Raw genomic sequence first — 19934 nt, 5'->3', positions numbered from 1 at the left:
CCCCCCATTACCACTCCCTCTCATCTCTCCTCTCTACCCCTGAAAAGTCTGGTTCTTTGCTAGTATTCCTTTTCTTGGTATACGGTGCTCTTATCTATACAGAAAGCTGTGACCATCTTTGGCATCTATTTGTTCTATAGCCAATCCATTACCAAGTATCAATCTTATTTATTTATTTATTTATTTATTTATCTATCTTTTTGAGATGGAGTCTTGCTCTTTTAGAGCTCTGTCTTGCTCGCTGGAGTACAGTGGCGTGATCTAGACTCAATGCAACCTCCACTTCCTGGGTTCAAGTGCTTCTCCTGCCTCAGGCTCCCGAATAGCTGGGATTACAGGTGCCCACCATCACGCCTGGCTAATTTTGTATTTTTAGTACAGACAAGGTTTCACCATGTTGGCCAGGCTGGTCTTGAACTCCTGACCTCAAGTGATCCGTCTGCCTGGGCCTCCCAAAGTGCTAGTATTACAGGTATTGGCCACTGCGCCTGGCCCCAAGTATCAAGTTTAATCTTAACTATTAATATCTCTTAAATCTATTACCACAACCTTAATGGACTGCAGCAATAGCCTAACTATTCTCTAGCAGCCATTGTGTTCTTTGCAAAATGCACATGTAATCATATTACTCCATACTTTTTTTCTACTCCTTACCCTTGTCCCCCAAAAAACCTTAAATGGCTTCTTACACTCCTAGAATAAAGAACCAAAAGTCCTTAATATGGTCTCCAAGTCCCTACTAAGAGCCTCTGACTCTTCTCATTGCACTATTTCCCTTATACTTTAAGTTCGTTTAGGCCAATGGGTCTTTATAATGCAGGCCCTTATACTTAAAAAGCCCTCGAAACCTGCCCTTTCAAAAATCATTATATAATGATAATCTCCGACCTGCTGGATTAGGTCAAGTCTCCAACAGACATTCTAATAGCAATTTACCTTTCTTCTTGATACTTTGATCAGAGTTTCAAGCTATATTTGTGAGATTGTTTGATTAGTCTCTGCTTTACTAGACTGTGCCACCATTCCATGAAGCAGGAAGCAAGAATGTCTGTTTGCTTATCACTAGATTTAGTACTTAGTACAGTTCCAGACACATAGTAGGTGCTCAATATATTTTTGAATGAATATCATTAATTCTTTATTAACCAATCTCCTTGAATATATATCCTACATACCTCACTAAAAGTTTCAACAGGACATATTTCTGGAAGTAAAACCTTGGAAGAAAGGATACAAATATTTTTCATTCTGATAACGTGGAAAATGAATCTACTGGCAAAGTACTGACAATGTAAAACAAAGAAATAAAGCTTTGATCAGAAACCACCTGGAGCACCTTTATTCTAATACCAGTAGCTTCATTAGGAAAAAACCAGAATGAACCACTTTACCCCGTCAACACTTTGGATAGAGTATATATGTTGTTGGGGGAAAAAAAGAGTGGTAAACCATAATGAGGCCATTTACATCTTATGTGAAAATTAAGGATTTTTTTTAACGTAGTACCTACAATAAAGGTATTTTATGCCTTTTGCAATCCTTTAAAATATGTTTTACAAGCTTTTAGAGGTAACATAAGCCTTAGGGTTAAAGCTTTACATTTCACATGGGTCAAGACTAGCTCCTGAATAAAGCAATTTGACAACAAAACAGTCCTGATCGCTTAACATTTATTGTCAGAAAAACGTTAGAGAAGATCTGTAATTTATGATAAAAAAGCCACAGTCAAATTTACTCTTATTTTAGGCCTTCTCTTCAGCCTTACTGGCTAGTCAATAAGCTTAGCAAATTGGATGGTTTTAAATATTGTGTATCCTTTACTTTTCTTCTTAGTACAAAGAAAAAGCAATTAATATAACACAGCATCTGAATCATTTTATAATTAAGGATATTGCTTCCTTCTATGTAAGACTTTGTCAGTTTTTCTCTTTTAATCAAGAGGGGGCAAGAAGAGAAAAATTCCATTTCAAATTTCTTTTCTCAACAAAGAGATTTCTATTTTCTGATTACATAACGCAAAGAATCTTGGGACAAGCCGGAGAGGCCAGCTGCAGGTTTTCTATAACCTAATCATTTATGATTATGGTAATCTGACTTGTAGCAATCAGTTTTAACATTTTCAGATGTTTTAATTACTTTTATTACTGATTCTTCTCTTGGAAAGATGGTCAACGAAGCAACAGAAATTTCTCCCATGCAACAGTGGCAGAAATTGATGACAAGTAACTTGGTATGAGTAACAAACTGATTAAATATTTAATTCCATATTATGGAGTCTTGTGATACCTGAAACTCTCCAAGCAATTTTAGACTAGTTAGCTAAAAGATGTGGCAAGGACTGCTAATTATTCCCCATATCCATTTTCTTTCTTTCTTTTAGTAATATAGAGTTTTAACAGGGCACATGGTCACCCAGCTAGAGGATATATTTACTAGCCTTCTTCACTACTACATGTGATCATGTGACTAAGTTCTGGCTAGAGGGTGTGAACAGAAATAATCTGCACAAATTTTGGACAACATCATTAAAAGAAAGCTGTCTGCTCTTCACTTCTCTTCCCCTTCTCACTGGCAAGGAAATAAGGAGAGCAGCCACTGTGACTTCAGAGAGGGAAACCATATTTTAAGAACGGTAGAGCTGCCTTACTAGCCCTGTTCTATTCACCTGTGGACTGCTACAAAAGAGAGAACTTTAATTTTTTTATTTTTTACTTTTTTAAATTAAGACAGGGTCTCGCTATGTTGCCCAGGCTGGTCTTGAACTCTTGGGCTCAAGCAATTGTCCTGCCTTAGCCTCTCAAAGTGCTGGGATTACTCACGTGAGTCTTTGTGCCAAGCAGAGACAAAAGTCAACTTTTATATTTACGCACTGTATTTCTTAGTCTCTTTGTAACAGCTTATCCTACATAATAACCAATTCAGGGGTCAAATCAACTCTACCACCCTATATTCGCCATAATAATCTTTTGTCTTATTCTGTAAGCATATTAAAAGTTGTCTGGTCAGAGGCTATTGTGATTAAAAGATTCCTCTACTTTAGAATGAACAGAAGACCTCTTAGTGTGGGTATGTATGAATGCTTACACATGCCAAGAAATGGAATAAGCAATATTTGACTGTGAACCCTTTAAGTGCATGCTCTGTTTTATCTATCTTTTAATTGCTAGCACATATGTCGTCTCTGGCACATGATAAATTGAAGGATGAGTAAAGGAAATATTAAATATTATACTCTAGCCTCTTTTGGTAAAAAGCGATGTATAAGTCACAAAGAAAGGATTCATCCAAGAAGAGAGGAGACTATATTAAGTTATTCATAGCAATGGGAAGAGAACAGTTTGAAAACCTGTAATGAGCTATGACTTAGCTAGGTTAGTATAACAAATATGGTCTTTGGTCTGATAAACCTAGTTTCAGCATAGATTTTGCAACTTAGATTGGAAAATCAACATTTCTGAGTCTCGGTTTCTTCGTTTGAAAATAAAGCTAACAATGCATACTTTTGTAGGGCTGTAACACCTGTAGAATATGTTCATTAAATGTTAATTTTCCTTTCTGATTTATGAAGTAATATGAATTTAAAAGTTGAAGGGAAGAAGATTGCTTCTGTGTATCTGAGATTAGTGCACTGCTTCTATGTATCTGAAATTGTCTGGTATTTTAGTATGGTCTAGAATGAGGGCTGTACCAGAGGATAAGCTAAAAAGAGCCATGTTTTAAGACTAGAGGTTCTAAAAAAAACAATTTAACAGCATGGTGGCAAGAGAGCCTAGGCATAACAATGGAAAATTTGGTCTAGAACTAAAGGAGAAAAACACTATTTAGGGTCCAGGTAAAATAAATATACTTCGTGATCAATAGCAGGACGCTAGTAGTAGGAGGAGAGATTATTCTTTGAAATTTATGTGAAGTAAATTTAGGGTAAATAAAAGGTAGTATTATTCCACACAGCAGCTTATTAAACTCATTACTCTCCTGCAATGGTACAGGTGAGAAAAAATGGTGAATATGTAAGTTCAGGTCTGGATATTCAGTTTAATGTGCCTTCCAAGTAGCAGTGAGATATATGGGTCTACAGTTCAGAGGGCAGGTCTGGACTAGGAATATAAATTTAGGAGTTAATTGTCACAGATATCTCAAGCCACAGGAAAAAATGAGAAGGTTCATATAAGAATAGAAAGTAAGGGCTGGGCGCAGTGGCTCACATCTGTAATCCCAGCACTTTGGGAGGCTGAGGTGGGCAGATCACTTGAGGTCAGGAGCTCGAGATCAGCCTGGCCAACATGGTGAAACCCTGTCTCTACTAAAAATAAAAAATTAGCTGGGCGTGGTGGCGGGTGCCTGTAATCCCAGCTACTCAGGAAGCTTAGGCAGGAGTATCACTTGAACCCAGGAGGCAGAGGTGAGCCAATGAGTGCCACTGTACTCCAGCCTGGGCAACAGAGTGATACTCCATCTCGAAAAAAAAAAAAAAAAAAAGAAAAAGAAAAACAGTGTTTTAAGAAGGAGGTGTAGTACAAGGTATTGTCAGGTATTCATGATATGAGGTAGGTTTATATGTGCAAACCTGAAAGACGATTGACAATTTTTGGCAGAGAAGTTATAGACAAGAAGTTTGTGGTCAAACATTTTTTTCAAATTCTAGGTCTACTAATTCTACTAACTTAGTAGCTATGTGGTTGTGGGCAAGTTACTTCATCTCTCTGCACTTAATTTTCCTCATTCAAAAAATGAAATAATACTTCCTCTTAGATTTATACAAGGATTAAATAATTGTAAAGCTCTCTGGCAAACAAACCTCAATAAATCTTAGTGATGATAATGGAGAAGATGATGACATTAAAACATTTAAAATCTTTTTCAGATTAGAATGATTCCATTTTTGAAAAAATATGATTCACATACTCTGAAAGGATATATACCCAATTACTAACAATGGACAGCCCTAGAGAGTGAGGGAGAGGACTATCACTTTATATTCTGTACATCTTGTTTACTTAAAAAAAAAAAACATGGTGCTTTTGTAATTTAAGCCAATAATACTTTAAAAATCACTTATCTGTTTTATCTTTACCTCCCTTATCAATTTGGAATGCTTGGATGTCTTTCCTGAACAGAATGCTCCTTAATGGATACAGCATACTAACTTCTCAAAGAAAAGCTTCTGAGTCTCAAATTGCAGTGAACTGGAAGAAACACTGAGAGAAGAACTGACTTGGAGTATAGACAGCTGAGTGGTAAAAGGCTGGTGAGTTTGTACAAACTGATGAGTGACAGTTGAATAGCAATAAAACATGGCTACTAAGATAATCTAGGCTAGGCCAATTCTTTTTTTTGTAATAGAGTTTTAAAAAATATGTTAAAATATATATCAAATAATTCACATTGTTGTGCAGCCATCACCACCATCCACCTCCAGAACTTTTTTGATCCTTCCTAACTGAAACTCTATATCCATTAAGCACTAACTCCTCATTCCTTCCTCCCTCTCAACCGTTGGCAACTACCCTTCTACTTTCTGTCTTTATCAATTTGACTATTCTTAGTGTCCCACATAAGTTTAATCATACAATATTTGTGCTTTTGTGACTGACTTATTTAACTTAGCATAACATCTCCAAGGTTCTACTTTGTAGCACATGTAAAATTTTCTTTCCATTTTAAGGCGAAATATTACTATGTTGTGTGTATATACCACCTCACGGTTATCCATTCATCTGCTTAAGAACACTTGGGTTGTTTCTACCTTTTGCCTAATGTGCATAATGCTGTTCTGAATCTGAATGTACAAATATCCAATTAAGTCCTTGCTAGCACTTCTTCTGGGTATGTAACCAAAAAGTAGTAGGATTGCTGAATCATATGGTAATTCTATGTTTAAGTTTTTAAAGAATTGTCATATCATTTTCCACAATGGCTGCATTATTTTACATTCCTACTAGCAATGCATAAGGGTTCTAATTTCTACATATCCTTGCCAACACTTATTTTGCTTTTTTGAATAACAGCCACACCAATGGGTGTGAAGTAGCATCTCACTGTGTTTTTACTAATGAATAGGGATGCTGAGCATCTTTTCATATGCTTATTGGCCATCTGTATAACTTCTTGGAGAAATCTCTAAAGTCCCTTGCCCATTTTAAATCCAGGTTTTGTTGTTGTTGAGCTGTAGTTCTTTATATATTCTAGATATCAATTTCTTACCAAATATGATTTGCAAATATTTTCTCTTATTCTGTGGGTTGCCTTTTCACTCTGTTGATAGTGTCCTTTGACACACAAAAGTTTTAATTTTGATGAAGTTCAACTTAACTATTTTTTCCTTAGTTGCCTGTGTTTTTGGTGTCATACCCAAGTCACTGCCAAATCCAATGTCATAAACCTTTCCCCCCTATGATTTCTTCTAAGTCTTTATGGTTTTTACCTCTTGCATTTGGGTCTTTGATCTGTTTTAATTTTTGAATATGGAGAAAGGCAAGGGTCCAATTCATGAAAATGTGATGTTTCCATATATTTGTGTCTTCTTTAAATGGCTTGTTGTTAATTATCGAAACACAACTGATTTTTGCATGTTTATTTTGTAACTTTACTGAATTTGTTTATTAGTTCTAACAGGTGGGATATTTTTTGGGTGTGGAATCTTTAGGGCTTTCTATACTTAATATGTTGTTTACAAACAGAGATAATTTTATTTCTTCCTATCCAATTTGATGCCTTTTATTTCTTTTTCTTCCTTAACTGCTCTGTCTAGGACTTCCAGTACTATGGTGAATAGAAGTATATCCTTGACTTATTTCAATCGTAGACAAAAAGCTTTCAGTCTTTCACTCTGGAGTATGATGTTAGTTGTGGGTTTTTCCTATGTTGGATGATCTTTATTTTGTTGAGTTCGTTTCCTTCTATTCTTAGTTTGTTGGGTGTTTTTTAAAATCCTAAAACAGTGTTGAATTTTATCAAATGCTTTTTCTGAATCAATTGAGATGATCATGTTTTTTCTTTTCAACCCTGTTAACGTGGTATATTGCATGGTATATCATGACTAATTTTGTATGCTGAACCATTACTGCATTACAGGAATAAGTCTCACTTTGTCATGGTATGTAATTATTTTAATATGCTGTTGAATTTGATTTGCTAGTGTTTTGTTGAAGATTTTTTGCATCAATATTGTCTTAGTCTGTTTTGTGCTGCTATAACAGAATACCTGAGGCTGGGTAAATTATAAAGAACAGAAATTTATTTCTTCACAGTTCTGGAGGCTGGGAAGGCCAAAACCAAGACACCAGTATCTGGCAAGTCCAAAATCAAGACACTAGCATCTTCCACATAGTGGAAGGTATCATGTGGCTGAAGGGCAAAGAGAAAGGGCAGCAGGAGTCAAACCGACCATTTTGGAGCAGCATTAATTATGCCCACGGGGGCAGAGCCCTCATGGCCTAATCATCTCTTAAAGGTCCCACATCTTAATATTGTTATACTGGCAATTAAATTTCAACATGAGTTTTGGAGGGGACAAACATTCAAACCATAGCAAATATTCATAGGGGATATTAGTTTGTAGTCTTCTTTTCTAATAGTGTCTTTGGTATTAGGGTAATGCTAGCCTCATAGAATGAGTAAGGGAGTGTTACATACTGTTCAAGTTTTTGGAAGAGACTGAGAGGACTGGTATTAATTCTGCTTTAAATGTTTGGCAGAAGCTATCTCATCCCAGGCTTTTCTTTGTTGGGAAGTTTTTGATTACTGATTCAATCTCCTTACTAGATAAAGGTCTATTCAGATTTTCATTTTCTTCATGATTCATTCTTAGTAGTTTGTATGTTCCTAGGACGTTTTACTAGCTTATCCAATCTGTTGGCATACAATTGTTCACAGCACTCTTTTATGATATTTTTAATTTTGTAAAGTTGGTAATAATGTCCTCATTTTCTTATTTTACTTATTTGTCTTCCCTCTTTTTAGTCAAGCTAACTAAAGGTTTGTTCTTGATCTTTTCAAATAGTCAACACTTGTTTTTGTTGATTTTCTCTATTGTTTTTCTATTTTTTATTTATATTTGTTTCCATTTTTATTATTTTCTTCTTTATGCTAGTTTTGGGTTTCATTTGTTCTTTCTCTAGTTTCTTCAGGCATAAAGTTAAGTTACTGATTTGAGATCTCTCTTCTTTAATATACACATTTACAGCTAAACATTTCTCTATTAACTACTTTTACTGCATCCTAGAAGTTTTGGTACTTTGTATTTACACTTTTATTTATCTTAATATATATTCTAATTTCCCTTGTGATTTCTTTTTTGACCCACTGGTTGTTTAAGAGTGTTATTTAATTTGTACATATTTGTGAATTTCCCACTTTTCCTTTTGCTGATTCCTAGTTTCATTTCACTGTGATTAGAAAATACACTTAGAATGATTTCAATCTTTTTAAATTTATTAAGTCATTTTTAATGGCCAATATATGGTCTCTCCCAGAGAATGTTCCATATGCCCTTGAGCAAATGTGTATTCTGTTGTTGCTGGGATATTTTACATATGTCTGTTAGGTCCAACTGCTCTACAATGTTGTTCAAATCCTCTATTTCCATATAGATCTTTGTCTAGTTGCTCTATCCATTATTTAAAGTGTTTAAAGTATAATACTTTAATTCTCCTACTATTATCATAAAGCTGTAATGTTTCTTCCTTCAATAGTGTCAATGCTTGCTTCATATACTTTGGAGCTCTGATGTATGATGCATATATAACTGTTAATATTTGCTTCATAAACTGACCCTGTTATCATTATATAATGTCCCTTTCCTGTCTCTTGTAGTAGTTTTTGTTGTTTTGTTCTTTTATTTTTGAGACAGGGTCTTGCTGTGTCATCCAGGCTGGAGTGCAGTGGTGCGAACATGGCTCACTTCAGCCTCCACCTCTGGGGCTGAACCAATCCACCTGCCTCAGTCTCCTGAGTAGCTGCGACTACAGGAGCACACCACCAGACCTGTTTTTTTTGTTTTTGTTTTTTCTTTTGTAGAGATGGGATTTTGTCATGTTGGCCCAGGCTATTCTTAAACTCCTGCGCTCTAACGACCCACCTGCCACAGCCTCCCAAACTGATGGGATTACAGGTGTGAGCCACCATGCCCGGCTTGGAACAATTTTTGATTTAAAGTCTGTTTTGTCTGATTTTAGTATATTCACTCTTGCTCTCTTTTGGTTATTAACAACTATATGAGTGTTCTCCCTTTTCCACCTCTTTGCCGGCATCTGTTATTTTTTGTCCAATTTTTTAATCAAGAAAACTATTAACTGGGTAAGGTATCATCTCATACCCAGATGATATCAAATTGTGGTTTTGATTTCCATTTTCCTAATGATTAGTATGGTAAGCATTTTTTAAAAATGCCTGCCATTTGCATGCCTTCTTTTGAGAAATGTCTATTCAGATCTTTTGCCCATTTCAAAATTGATTTGTTTTTGCTGTTTCGCTATTGAATTGAGTTCTTTATATAGCCTGCTTGTTAAGCCCTTGTCAGACAGTTTGCGAATATTTTATCCCATTCTGTAAGCTGTCTCTGTACTTTGTTGATTGTATCTTTTGTTGTGTAATATTAGCTTGATATAATCCCATCTGTCTAATTTTGTTGCCTGTGCCCGGGCAAATATCTTTGCCCAGACCAATGTCCTAAAGCATTTCCCCAATGTTTTCTTCTAGTAGTCTCATAGTTTCAGGTCTTATATATAATCTTTAATTCATTTTGATTTGATTTTTATATATGGTGAGAAATGGGGGTCTACTTTCATTCTTCTGCATATGGTTATCTAGTTTTCCTAGCACTGTTTATTGAAGAGACTGTCCTTGAAAGCAGTAAGGGAGGAAAACAATAAGGGAGAAAACCATGAAAATATCCAAAGAAAAACCACTCCAATGAAATGGGATAGTAAATGCAAAGGTTCTGAAATAGGAATATATTTGAAAAACAATAGGAAGCCCATGTGGTAGAAAGGCTGTGAGAGAATAGAGTGGTAGGAGATAAATGGAATGTCTGGTAAGGGCTAGACTAGGCTCTGCCTTAGTAGTCCATAGGAAGGACTTTGATTGTTTTTCTTTTTTTGAGCCAGGGTCTCGCTCTGTCACCCAGAGTGGAGTGCAGTGGTGTGATCTCAGCTCACTGCAGCCTCATTCTCCCTCAACTTCCCAGGATCACTGGGCTCAAGCAATTCTCCCACCTTATCCTACTGGGTAGCTGGGACTACAGGCATATACCACCATGTCCAGCTAATTTGTTCATAACTTTGGCTTATATTTTATAGAAATCACTGAAAAATTTTGAGTAGGAGACTGATATAATTAACATTTAAATATTTCTTTTTAAAAGGATCACTCTGGCTGTTGTGTAATGTGATTGTAAAAAGGCATCAATTATTTTTTCACTCTATGTTCAAGCTTTCTCCTCTCTCTCTGCTGTGTTATTACGCTTCCACATTGTTTCATTTATCCAACAAAAGAAAAAAAAAACAAAATCTCACTAGTTATCACTCTATTTCTCTTCTGCACAGTCACGCTTTTAACCGCGTGGTTTATATTGTGTTTACTTCTTCATTCCCTAATTCTCCTCAGCCTACTACAATCTGCCCTCCCCACTCGACTTAACTGCCTTCATAAATGTCAGTAACCTCCACATAGCCAAATGCAACTGGCTTCGCCAGTTGTCATCTTACTAGATTTCCTGGATATCTGGTACTGCTAACTAGTGCTTCCTTCTTGAAGCTCTTTTCTAATGGCTTCTATGATATTACACTCTTTTTCTATCATTTGTTTCTTACCTTGTAGAGTGGTTTTTATTAGTTTCCTTAATGATTTTTTCCCTCTCTATGCCTATTCTTTAAAATATTGGTATTCTCCAAGTTCTCTTCCTATGCCTCTCAAATTGCTTAACCTATGTTCTGAATCTCCAGAGGCCAAGTGACTGATCTTCTCCCCTTCTTTCTCCCTCTCTCACTTCTATCCTTCAAATATTCCTTCAACCTATGCACTCTTAACTGGGAGATGTTATCCACATTTAAGTAATGGATCCACAACAAAATCCATTACCTCCATATCTACATTTTCCAATTCAGAACTTTTTCTAGGCCTAGATTCACATTTACAACCATCCATTGGCATTTTCACCTGTAAGCCTCACAGGTAACTAAAAATATTAACTAAAACCTAATTATAGATCTTATTTCCCCATCCCAAATTTGTACCCTCTTATCCATCCTTTGTTTCAGTCATCAGCACCACCATTAATCCAGTAATCTATTCCAGATACCAGGACACCATCTGAGAGGGTACCAGGCCTCAGATGTGGCCTGTATTCAGGTGCCCCTGTTTTCCATTTTGTCTCCTAAATAAACCTTAAATATTTTCCCCAATTCACCTCTAATGCTTAATTTGTGTCCTCATTTTGATTGCTTGAAATGATTGCCATTCACTTTTTTAAAAAATTCAGGTATAACATATATGTGCATACATTTAGTATGTATGTATATTAATATATGTTATGTATCATATAACTACATGATTTTATATCAATACATATATTAAAGTGCATAAAGTGCAACTGGATAGTTGCCAGTTATATTATATTGTTTGCTCTTAGAACTTTGCTTAGTATGAAATAGGTTCTTAATTTACATTTGTTGAGCTCAATTTCACATTGCTCTGTACACTATCTATCTCTATTCCACTGTCAGGAAGACTGTTCCAAAGCACATATTAATCCTTCGGTAACTTTTGACTGAAAAACGATATAGTACAAACTACTTAGCCATACTAATCTATCTTTACAGTTTCTTTTCCTGGAACGTCCTATCATTCTCTTTGAAGCTATATGATTCCTTGTGGTACATGAAATATATCATACACTCTCTCACTTCTGAGTTTTTCTAAATATATAGTGCTCCTCCTGCTTCTTCCCCAGTTTGCTAATCTCTTCCTAATCTTAGCTCAAGTATGGACTCACATTGAGCTTATTACCTGATTCTCACAGACCAAGTGTCTCTTCTCTGTGCTCATGTATTTTCCTATGCTGATCTCTACTGTAGCACATAATACACTATAGTAATAACTACCATCTTCTTTTTTTTTTATTCCACTATATAGTAAAATATCTATTTTATTTATGATTTGAACTTTTTAAAGTTTCTTAATGATATAAACGATATTTTATTTATTTCAGTATTCTCAAAACTTCATTAAGGGCCCAGTACTTAGGAGGTACTCAATAAATGTTTCTTAAATAAAACTACCAGAATATTTTGAATTTAACATATAACAATACATATTATACATTTTTTCTTCATCCATTCTTGAGTACTTAACAAATATTAGCTTTGAAAACTAAATGTAAAAAATTTTCCCTTTTCCTTCTTTGGAATATATGCTAATGTGAGCAAAGGCTTCTTTCACAGCAGATAAGGGGTTCAACTCTCAATTGCTTACCAATGGCTAGTGGAAAAATAGCTAATAGGAATTCCTGTTTCTGTCTTATCCAAAAGATATCTTAATACTCCTCTAGAAGAAATATAGAATTGTCATGGTTTCTTAATAAATCTAAGAAGAACAAACACTGAGTTTTTTGTTTTCTACAAAAGTAGTTATGTCTTAAACCTGAACTGAAAAAAAAAAAAATTCTAATTCTAAACTTCAGTTCAATAATTTTAGAAAGCCCTCTCTCATACTGTGTGCTCTTTCCTCCTATCCTCCCCTAATGAAGACTTACAGTCCATAAGTATTCATAAGTATTCCATAATGGAGTATTTTTTGTAAACCAAGAGGAGCCTCACAAAGAATAACGATTTCTGAAGAATGGAGGGAGTTATGAATGACAGCTAGTTTTATAGATTTATCAACTAGAAAGGAGAAGGAAACTGTGTAGTTCCTGTATTTAAGGAAGAAGTTCATAATTGCATGGCTAGCTGTGGCATTATGATTAGGTTTTTGTCCATGGTTCCTAGCTCCTAACTCCCACAACTCTTGTTATAGTCTTTTGTTACAATGTTGCGGTGCTTCAGGCCTTGGAAGCAGGCCTCAGGAAACAGTCTCTCTCTCTCTCTCTCTCTAACCTTCTCCTGCCCTGCTCTCACTTGCTGAAGACAGGACTCTTAATATTTAGACTATGGGTCATCAGACCTTCTTTCCAGAGAGGGTCCTGCTGCATACTCTGGAGGAAGGAATGCTGCACAGAATGACCAAGAAGAATCTGAACAGACAGGACTTGCTGGATTTAAATCATACCCTTTTTGTGCAGTCACGTTAATCATGGACAATCAATGAAGTCTCATAGAAGCCCCAAAGGACAGGGTTCAGGGAACTTCTGGGGAGCTGAACATGTGGAAGCTGACAGAAAGATGAAGAACTCATCCACGTGTTGGGAGGGTAGTGCACTCCAACTCCACGAAGACAGAAGCTCCCGTACTTGGGACCCTTTCAGACCTCACCCTACGTCTCTTCATTTGGATGTTAATATCCTGTAAAATATCCTTCAAAATAAACTGGTAAAAGTAAGTATTGGTTCCCCTGAGTTCTGTGAGCCACTCTAGCAAATTAATCAAACGCAAAGACGGGGTTGTGGGAACTCCAACTGGAAACTAGTCGGTTAGAAGTTCTGGAGGCCGAGACTTGCAACTTGGGGAGGGGAGAGGGTGGTCTTGTGGGACTGAGCCCTTTACTTGTGGGATCTGATGCTATCTCTGAGTAGATGGTGTTGAAACTGAATTGGAGGACATCTAGCTGGTGTCCACTCCTTAATATGGGGGGGAGAAACACACACACATTTCGTCACAAATGTCAAGTTTTCTTAATGAACCTAATCACAAAATAAGAAGAATAAATGCTGAGAGGATTTTTGTTTTTGGTGTTTTTTTTTTAATAAAAATGGTTATGTCTTAAACCTGAATGGGAAAAAAAAAATCCAAATTCTATACTTCAATTCTCTGACCTTCTCCTTTTCTCTTCTTCTATGTTGATGATTATTGTTGTGGTGTGAGATAGAGGAAAAGCAAAGTTCGAGACTTCTTCCAAAATATTAGCGTATTAGACTTCAGAGTTTCACAGGCTAGTAATTTTTTTTTTAATTGAGAAAACCAACATAAGATCCCTCACTTTCAACTGCCTGTGCAGAAGTAATTTAACATAGCAGGCCTGAGGCTGTTATCTTCAGAAAAGTTTACCCTGGGCTAGTGATGTGGTTTGGCTCTGTGTACCCACGCTGAATTGTAATTCCCAATGTTGGGGGAGGGACCTGGTGGGAAGTGACTGGATCATGGAGGTGGATTTTCCCCATGCTATTCTTGTGATAGTGAGTGAGTTCTCATGAGATTTGATGCTAAAAGTGTGGCACATCCCCCCCTTGCGCTCTCTCTCTCTCCTGCCACCTTGTGAAGAAGGTGCTTGGTTCTCCTTCGCCTTCTGCCATGATTGTAAGTTTCCTGAGGCCTCCCAGTCATGCTGCCTGTTAAGCTTGTGGAACTGTAGGTCAATTAAACCTCTTTTCTTCATAAATCTCAGCGCACTGCAACTTCTGCCTCCAGGTTCAAGTGATTCTCCTGCCTTAGCCTCCCGAGCAGCTGGGATTACAGGCACGTGCCACCATGCCCGGCTAATTTTGTATTTTCAATAGAGATGGGGTTTCACCATATCGGTCAGGCTGTTCTCAAACCCCTGACCTCAGGTGATCCGCCTACCTCAGCCTCCCGAAGTGCTGGGATTACAGGCGCAAACCACCACACATGGCCATCAAGTAGTTCTTTATAGCAGTGTGAGAATGGACTAATACAGCTGGCATCTGGGAACCTGTCTTTTGAAAACCTTTCCTAAATGATAATGTTGTGCCTGCTGTGCCAGCCTACTTAAGACCGTAAAATGAGATTTACGATGAACACCTTTCCTTTTGAGAAAGTCTGGAATTTTGGTTGACAAGAAGGTGCCAACGTGATCAATCCTCAATTAAGAAAATAAAAACCCTGAACTCTGAAACTAAAATGGAGTTCCTGATGTACTACATACGTTACTGAATTTTAAGTTGAAGGACAGGTGTATAGGGAAGTCTGAAAAACATGGATTCCTCTAGACTCCTCCTGATGTCTTTTTCCATTAATAATCTGGCTATATATCTTTACTATGTCACTGTAATAAATCTTAGCTATGAGTATGATTGAATGTTGAGTTGTACGAATCCTTCTGGGGAATCACAGAACGTGTAGGTGAAATTGGAGACTTCTATGTAAAAATAATAAACAAGGAGAGGATCCTATCATCATATTTCACAAAAGTATATGTTAATAAAATTAATATATGTTATATGTTAATAAAATATATGTTAATATGTTAATAGTATATGTTAATAAAATTCTGCTCTTTGACCATATGGAAACATGGAGCATAACATCAGAATAGAAGGCAGAATTTTAAATGAAATAAATGTAGCATTAGGAGAAGTTTAATAATTAGCCTTATTTTTCTCATTTTGCTACAGATCAGTGAAAATCTCATCATGAACCAGTAACAGACATGTGCTTAAGAACTATGAGGTTAAGTAAGTTTTGCCTAGATATGCCTTTCCTCCAATTTACTTTCTTCTGAAACTAAAAGTACTAAAAAGAAACGTTATGTGTACAGGGATAATTTTAAAAGCTGAAACTTTTAGTAAGTCATTAAAGATTTCACTGAAATAGTCTACTTTTAACTGTTATAAAGCATGGAAGAGTATTATAAATTAATAACAAATTTTGTTCTTGAATATTTTAAGATTTGAAGTTTTCCTGCCAGCCAAATAACAACGTAAAAACTACCAAAACCAAACAAACGGAGACAGTGATACTTCTAACTTTGTCATAAAACTGTTTTTATAGTTATTTCCTCCTTATTTATAAATACTGATATTTTAAAATTATTTATGGAAGACAACATTCACAATCTTCCACAATCACCTGAAAAGGAGCCCATGAAATCAACTCTTCCTATGGGTGGCAATATTTTTAAAAAAACAACAAACAAAAACCTCAAATTTCATCCATTAATATATACCTGCATTTCTGTAATTATAGCTCTTCAGGACAATTTCTGACAATATAACATTTTTGATGCAAAAGGCTCTAAAATTCCATGTACCAAGATAAAGAATAACTTTCAAAACCAGAACCACACACCTTTTGCTGTAATTCTTTCACTGCAGAATCTCTATCCATGCATGCCTGCCGGAAGGCTTCATATGCTTTATTGAGTTGCTCGCCAATGTTTTTATCCATTCCTCTTCGTCCTGTAGCATCACTATAAAGGATGGAGTAAATGACAGGTCTGCAAAATAATGAGAACAATTTAGATAATTACTAAGTTACATAAATATCATTTTAAAAATGTACCTTAAAGATAGTTCTATAAGGTTTACCACAAACATTATAGCACCAAATACTAAACATAAGTCTCATTTAAAATCCTGACTAGAAATCTTATGAAACCTTAAGTTCTACAATTTTTAAATATTTTTATTCTAATGTTCAAGGAGCAAGTGGGGTTCCAGTTCAGGAAGATGCTACTTTGAGAATAGTAATCTATAAACTTAACCTAAAAATGAGAAAATATAAAAGGCCATTTTAAATTCTTTATTATGGAAATGTACAATAGGATCAGCAATGTGGGAAGAGATTTCGTTTTACTAAATGGACTCTTATTCCCACTTACGAGGTGAATTCTTGCTACACTGAAATTAGAGCAAAATTAAATAGATAATAAATGTTTGTGGATGGAGTTCACACTGTTGTTATCACAGAGCAATTAAAATGTGTGAAAATGTTCTTATTTTAGCACAAAATCTAGGGAGAGTTGCTGTTGCATTGTACATTAAAAAAGAAAAATTACATCCCTTCAGTCCTACCCCCAATACCTATTAGTTTTCTAACTTCCCTGCTGTTTCTGAATACAGGTGATTTGCTCAGTGGAGGTAATTTGGTTTTATAATCTCAGTTTGCATAACATCTCTTAATGACATTCCTTTGCTCTGAGCAGAAGGCTAACTAATGACTCCAATTCTTCCTGTCCAACTGTAAAAACCACAACACAGGACCTTTCTGTTAATCCTCTAAAAGCCACAGACTAGACAAAGTTCTCTATCAGTTATATTGGGTACCAAATTATTTCATATTTCTGAAAATTCTTCAAAATTTCAGTCTCTAATCTGTCCTAATATCTTTTGTTACATCTTTAGGCACACTTTTAAAATTTTCACATTTTCAATTGAGATACAATTCATATAGTATAAAATCCACTATTTTAAAGTGTACTGTTTGGTATTTTTTAGAATATTCATTATGTTACGCAATCATCACCATCATCTAATTCTGGAATATTTTAATCACCCTCCCGAAAACAGTCCATACCTATTAAGTTAGTCCCAATCCTCCTCTTCCCCCATCTCCTGGTAACCATTAATCTTTTTTTTTGTCTCTATGAATTTGCCTATTTTTGACACTGCATATAAATGGAATAATACAATACACGCTTTTTGTGTCTGGCTTCTTTCAGAAAGAATAATGTTTCTGAGGTTCATCCATGATGTAGCATGTAACAGTACTTGACTCCTTTTTATGGCTAAATAATATTCCATTGTATGGATATGCAACATGTTGTTTATTCCTCAGTTGATGGACATTTGAGTTGTTTCCACCTTTTGGCTACTATGAATAAGGCTACTGTGCACATCTGTGTATACATTTTTGTGTGAACACGTTTTCAGTATTTTCAGATATACACCTAGAAGTGAAACTGCTGAGTCATATGGTAATTCTATGTTTAACTTTTTGAGGAACTGCCAGTTTCCACAGAAGCTGTACCATTCTACATTTCCACTAGCAATGTATAAGGGTTCCAATTTCTCCACATTCACACCAATACTTCTTATAGTCCATTTAAAAAAATTACAGCCATCCTAGTGGGTGTGAAGGGGTACCCTATCAAGGTTTTGATTTGCAGTTCCCTAATGACGAGCATCTTTCCATGAGCTTATTGGCCATTTATGTATCTCTGGCAATGTATCCATTCAAATCCTGTGTCCACTTGTAGTAAGTGGGTTATTTCTCTTTTTATTGTTAAATTTTAAAAGTTCTTTATATTTTCTAGAAACTAGACTGTTATCCAATACGATTTGTAAGTATTTTCTCCCATTCTGTAGATGTCTTTTTACTTCTTGATAGTGTCCTCTGACACACAATGTCTTTAATTTTAATACAGTCCAATTTACCTATTTTTTCTTTTGTTGTTTGTACTATTGGTGTCATATCTAAGGAACTGTTGCCTAATCCAGGGTCATGAAGATTTTCAACTGTTTCTTTTTAATAAGTTTATAATTTATATTAAAGTCTTTGATCCATAGTGAGTTAATGTTGTATAAGGTGTGAGGTAGGGGTCCAGATTCATTCTTTTGCATGAGGTTAGCCGAATGCCCTGGCACTATTTGTTGAAAGGGTTATTCTTTTCCCACTGAATAGCCTTGGCACCCTTGCCAAAAATCAACTGATCATAAATCACAATGTTCTTTTAAATACCCACATGCAAGTAATCTTTCAGCCAAAGTCTTTCATTTTAAGATACTAGATACATTTTAAGTAATTTACATTTAAGTAATTTACCTGGAATAAAAACAATTCCAGGGTTTTGGATAACAATGTCATTACTTTCTGAAAAACTGAAGAAATGGCAACTCTATGCATTCCACTTAGGAAGTTAGTTTCTACTGCTGTCTCTGATAGATGAAAAAGTTGAAATCTTGTTAGGATAATTAACATTGCTAGGATCTCTGCCCAGACATAGACAATATGGAAACATAAGCAATTAGCATTAATAAAAAGCACCATTTTGAGTATTTTAGACACTGCTTCATTCAAAAACATACTAAGGCTACTTATAAAAAATACATGAGATTAAAAATAAATATGCAAAGAGGAAAGAATAAGTATAGGCAGTCACAGGGACTATAATATACTATAATATACTAATACAGAAGTTAGAGGTTTTAAGTAGCTAAGTGGCTAAGTTAAAAAGCCTTAAAAAGCTGCATGTCATGAAAAATTGTCAATGTAAACCACACCTGTACTTTTAGATCTGGGACAAATAAGAGCCTTGAACTGGAAATCCATCTAGTTCCTTGCTTTGTTCTATTACTGACTGACCCTTAGTTAAGGGCCACTAAATTTTTGGGGACCAAAGTTTCCTTTTCTTCAGTACAAAAAGGTGTTTGGACTCAATTTCTAAGAAACTTCCTTGTTCTACAGTTCTTGAGTTTATGAGTTAAAAATGCATGTCTGTTCCATCAACAAGATGCATTCTTGTTTTTAAAAACGTAAATGCAGCACTAAAAATAGCTGCATCGTATGCAGGTAAATCATGTGGAGCCATCACTTCAGGTCCTTGCATTAGATTACACAAATGTCACTAAGAGAGGAGCTACTGAGTAAATTCCACACAGATGCGTCCTATTTCCTGAAATAAGAATGTATGCTGAAGAAATAAGTTCCAGGTTGACACAAATAAGTAAATGATAAACTTTTAATTCCTATTTCACAACCAAGAAGGGAATTAGGTGTTAGATCAGCAACACCGACCAGAGTAAAAGGAAAGTCTCTGGGACTCGGCTAATTAAAATGGACAGATTTCAAATATTAACACCCTGAACTTTAAAGCCACTTGTTTATTTATTTTTAGCATTTGTTAAGTATAAAATTAATTTAAGAGGCAGCTACATTTCAATTACATTTCAGTACCCCTTCCGCAATATTTGCCAGACTCCGGGAGAATGCTTTATATTTATAGTAAACATGCTCAAACCTAAATCTCATGGTTAAGCTCATTCTCCAAACCCAGGAGACTGCTACAGCAACCTCTCCCTTGAAAACATTCTTGTAGTTAGGGTT

At 35.6% G+C, this 19934-nt stretch overlaps 1 protein-coding gene across 11 annotated transcripts in view; it reads right to left on the bottom strand.

The window, feature by feature from the left end:
• Positions 1-19934, bottom strand: part of TANK (TRAF family member associated NFKB activator) — a 105431-nt gene that overhangs the window by 41224 nt on the left and 44273 nt on the right. For all 11 annotated transcript variants that reach the window (XM_065525562.1, XM_005573302.4, XM_074009292.1 and 8 more), the window contains one exon: positions 16179-16326. In XM_065525562.1, the coding sequence (XP_065381634.1) occupies positions 16179-16277 (99 nt within the window). In that variant the 5' untranslated portion in view covers positions 16278-16326. The remainder of the gene's footprint in view (positions 1-16178; positions 16327-19934) is intronic.

The sequence above is a fragment of the Macaca fascicularis genome, chromosome 12, assembly GCF_037993035.2.
Source record: "Macaca fascicularis isolate 582-1 chromosome 12, T2T-MFA8v1.1".
NCBI classification, from domain to species: Eukaryota; Metazoa; Chordata; class Mammalia; order Primates; family Cercopithecidae; genus Macaca; species Macaca fascicularis.
This window is presented reverse-complemented; position numbering and strand designations above follow the sequence as displayed.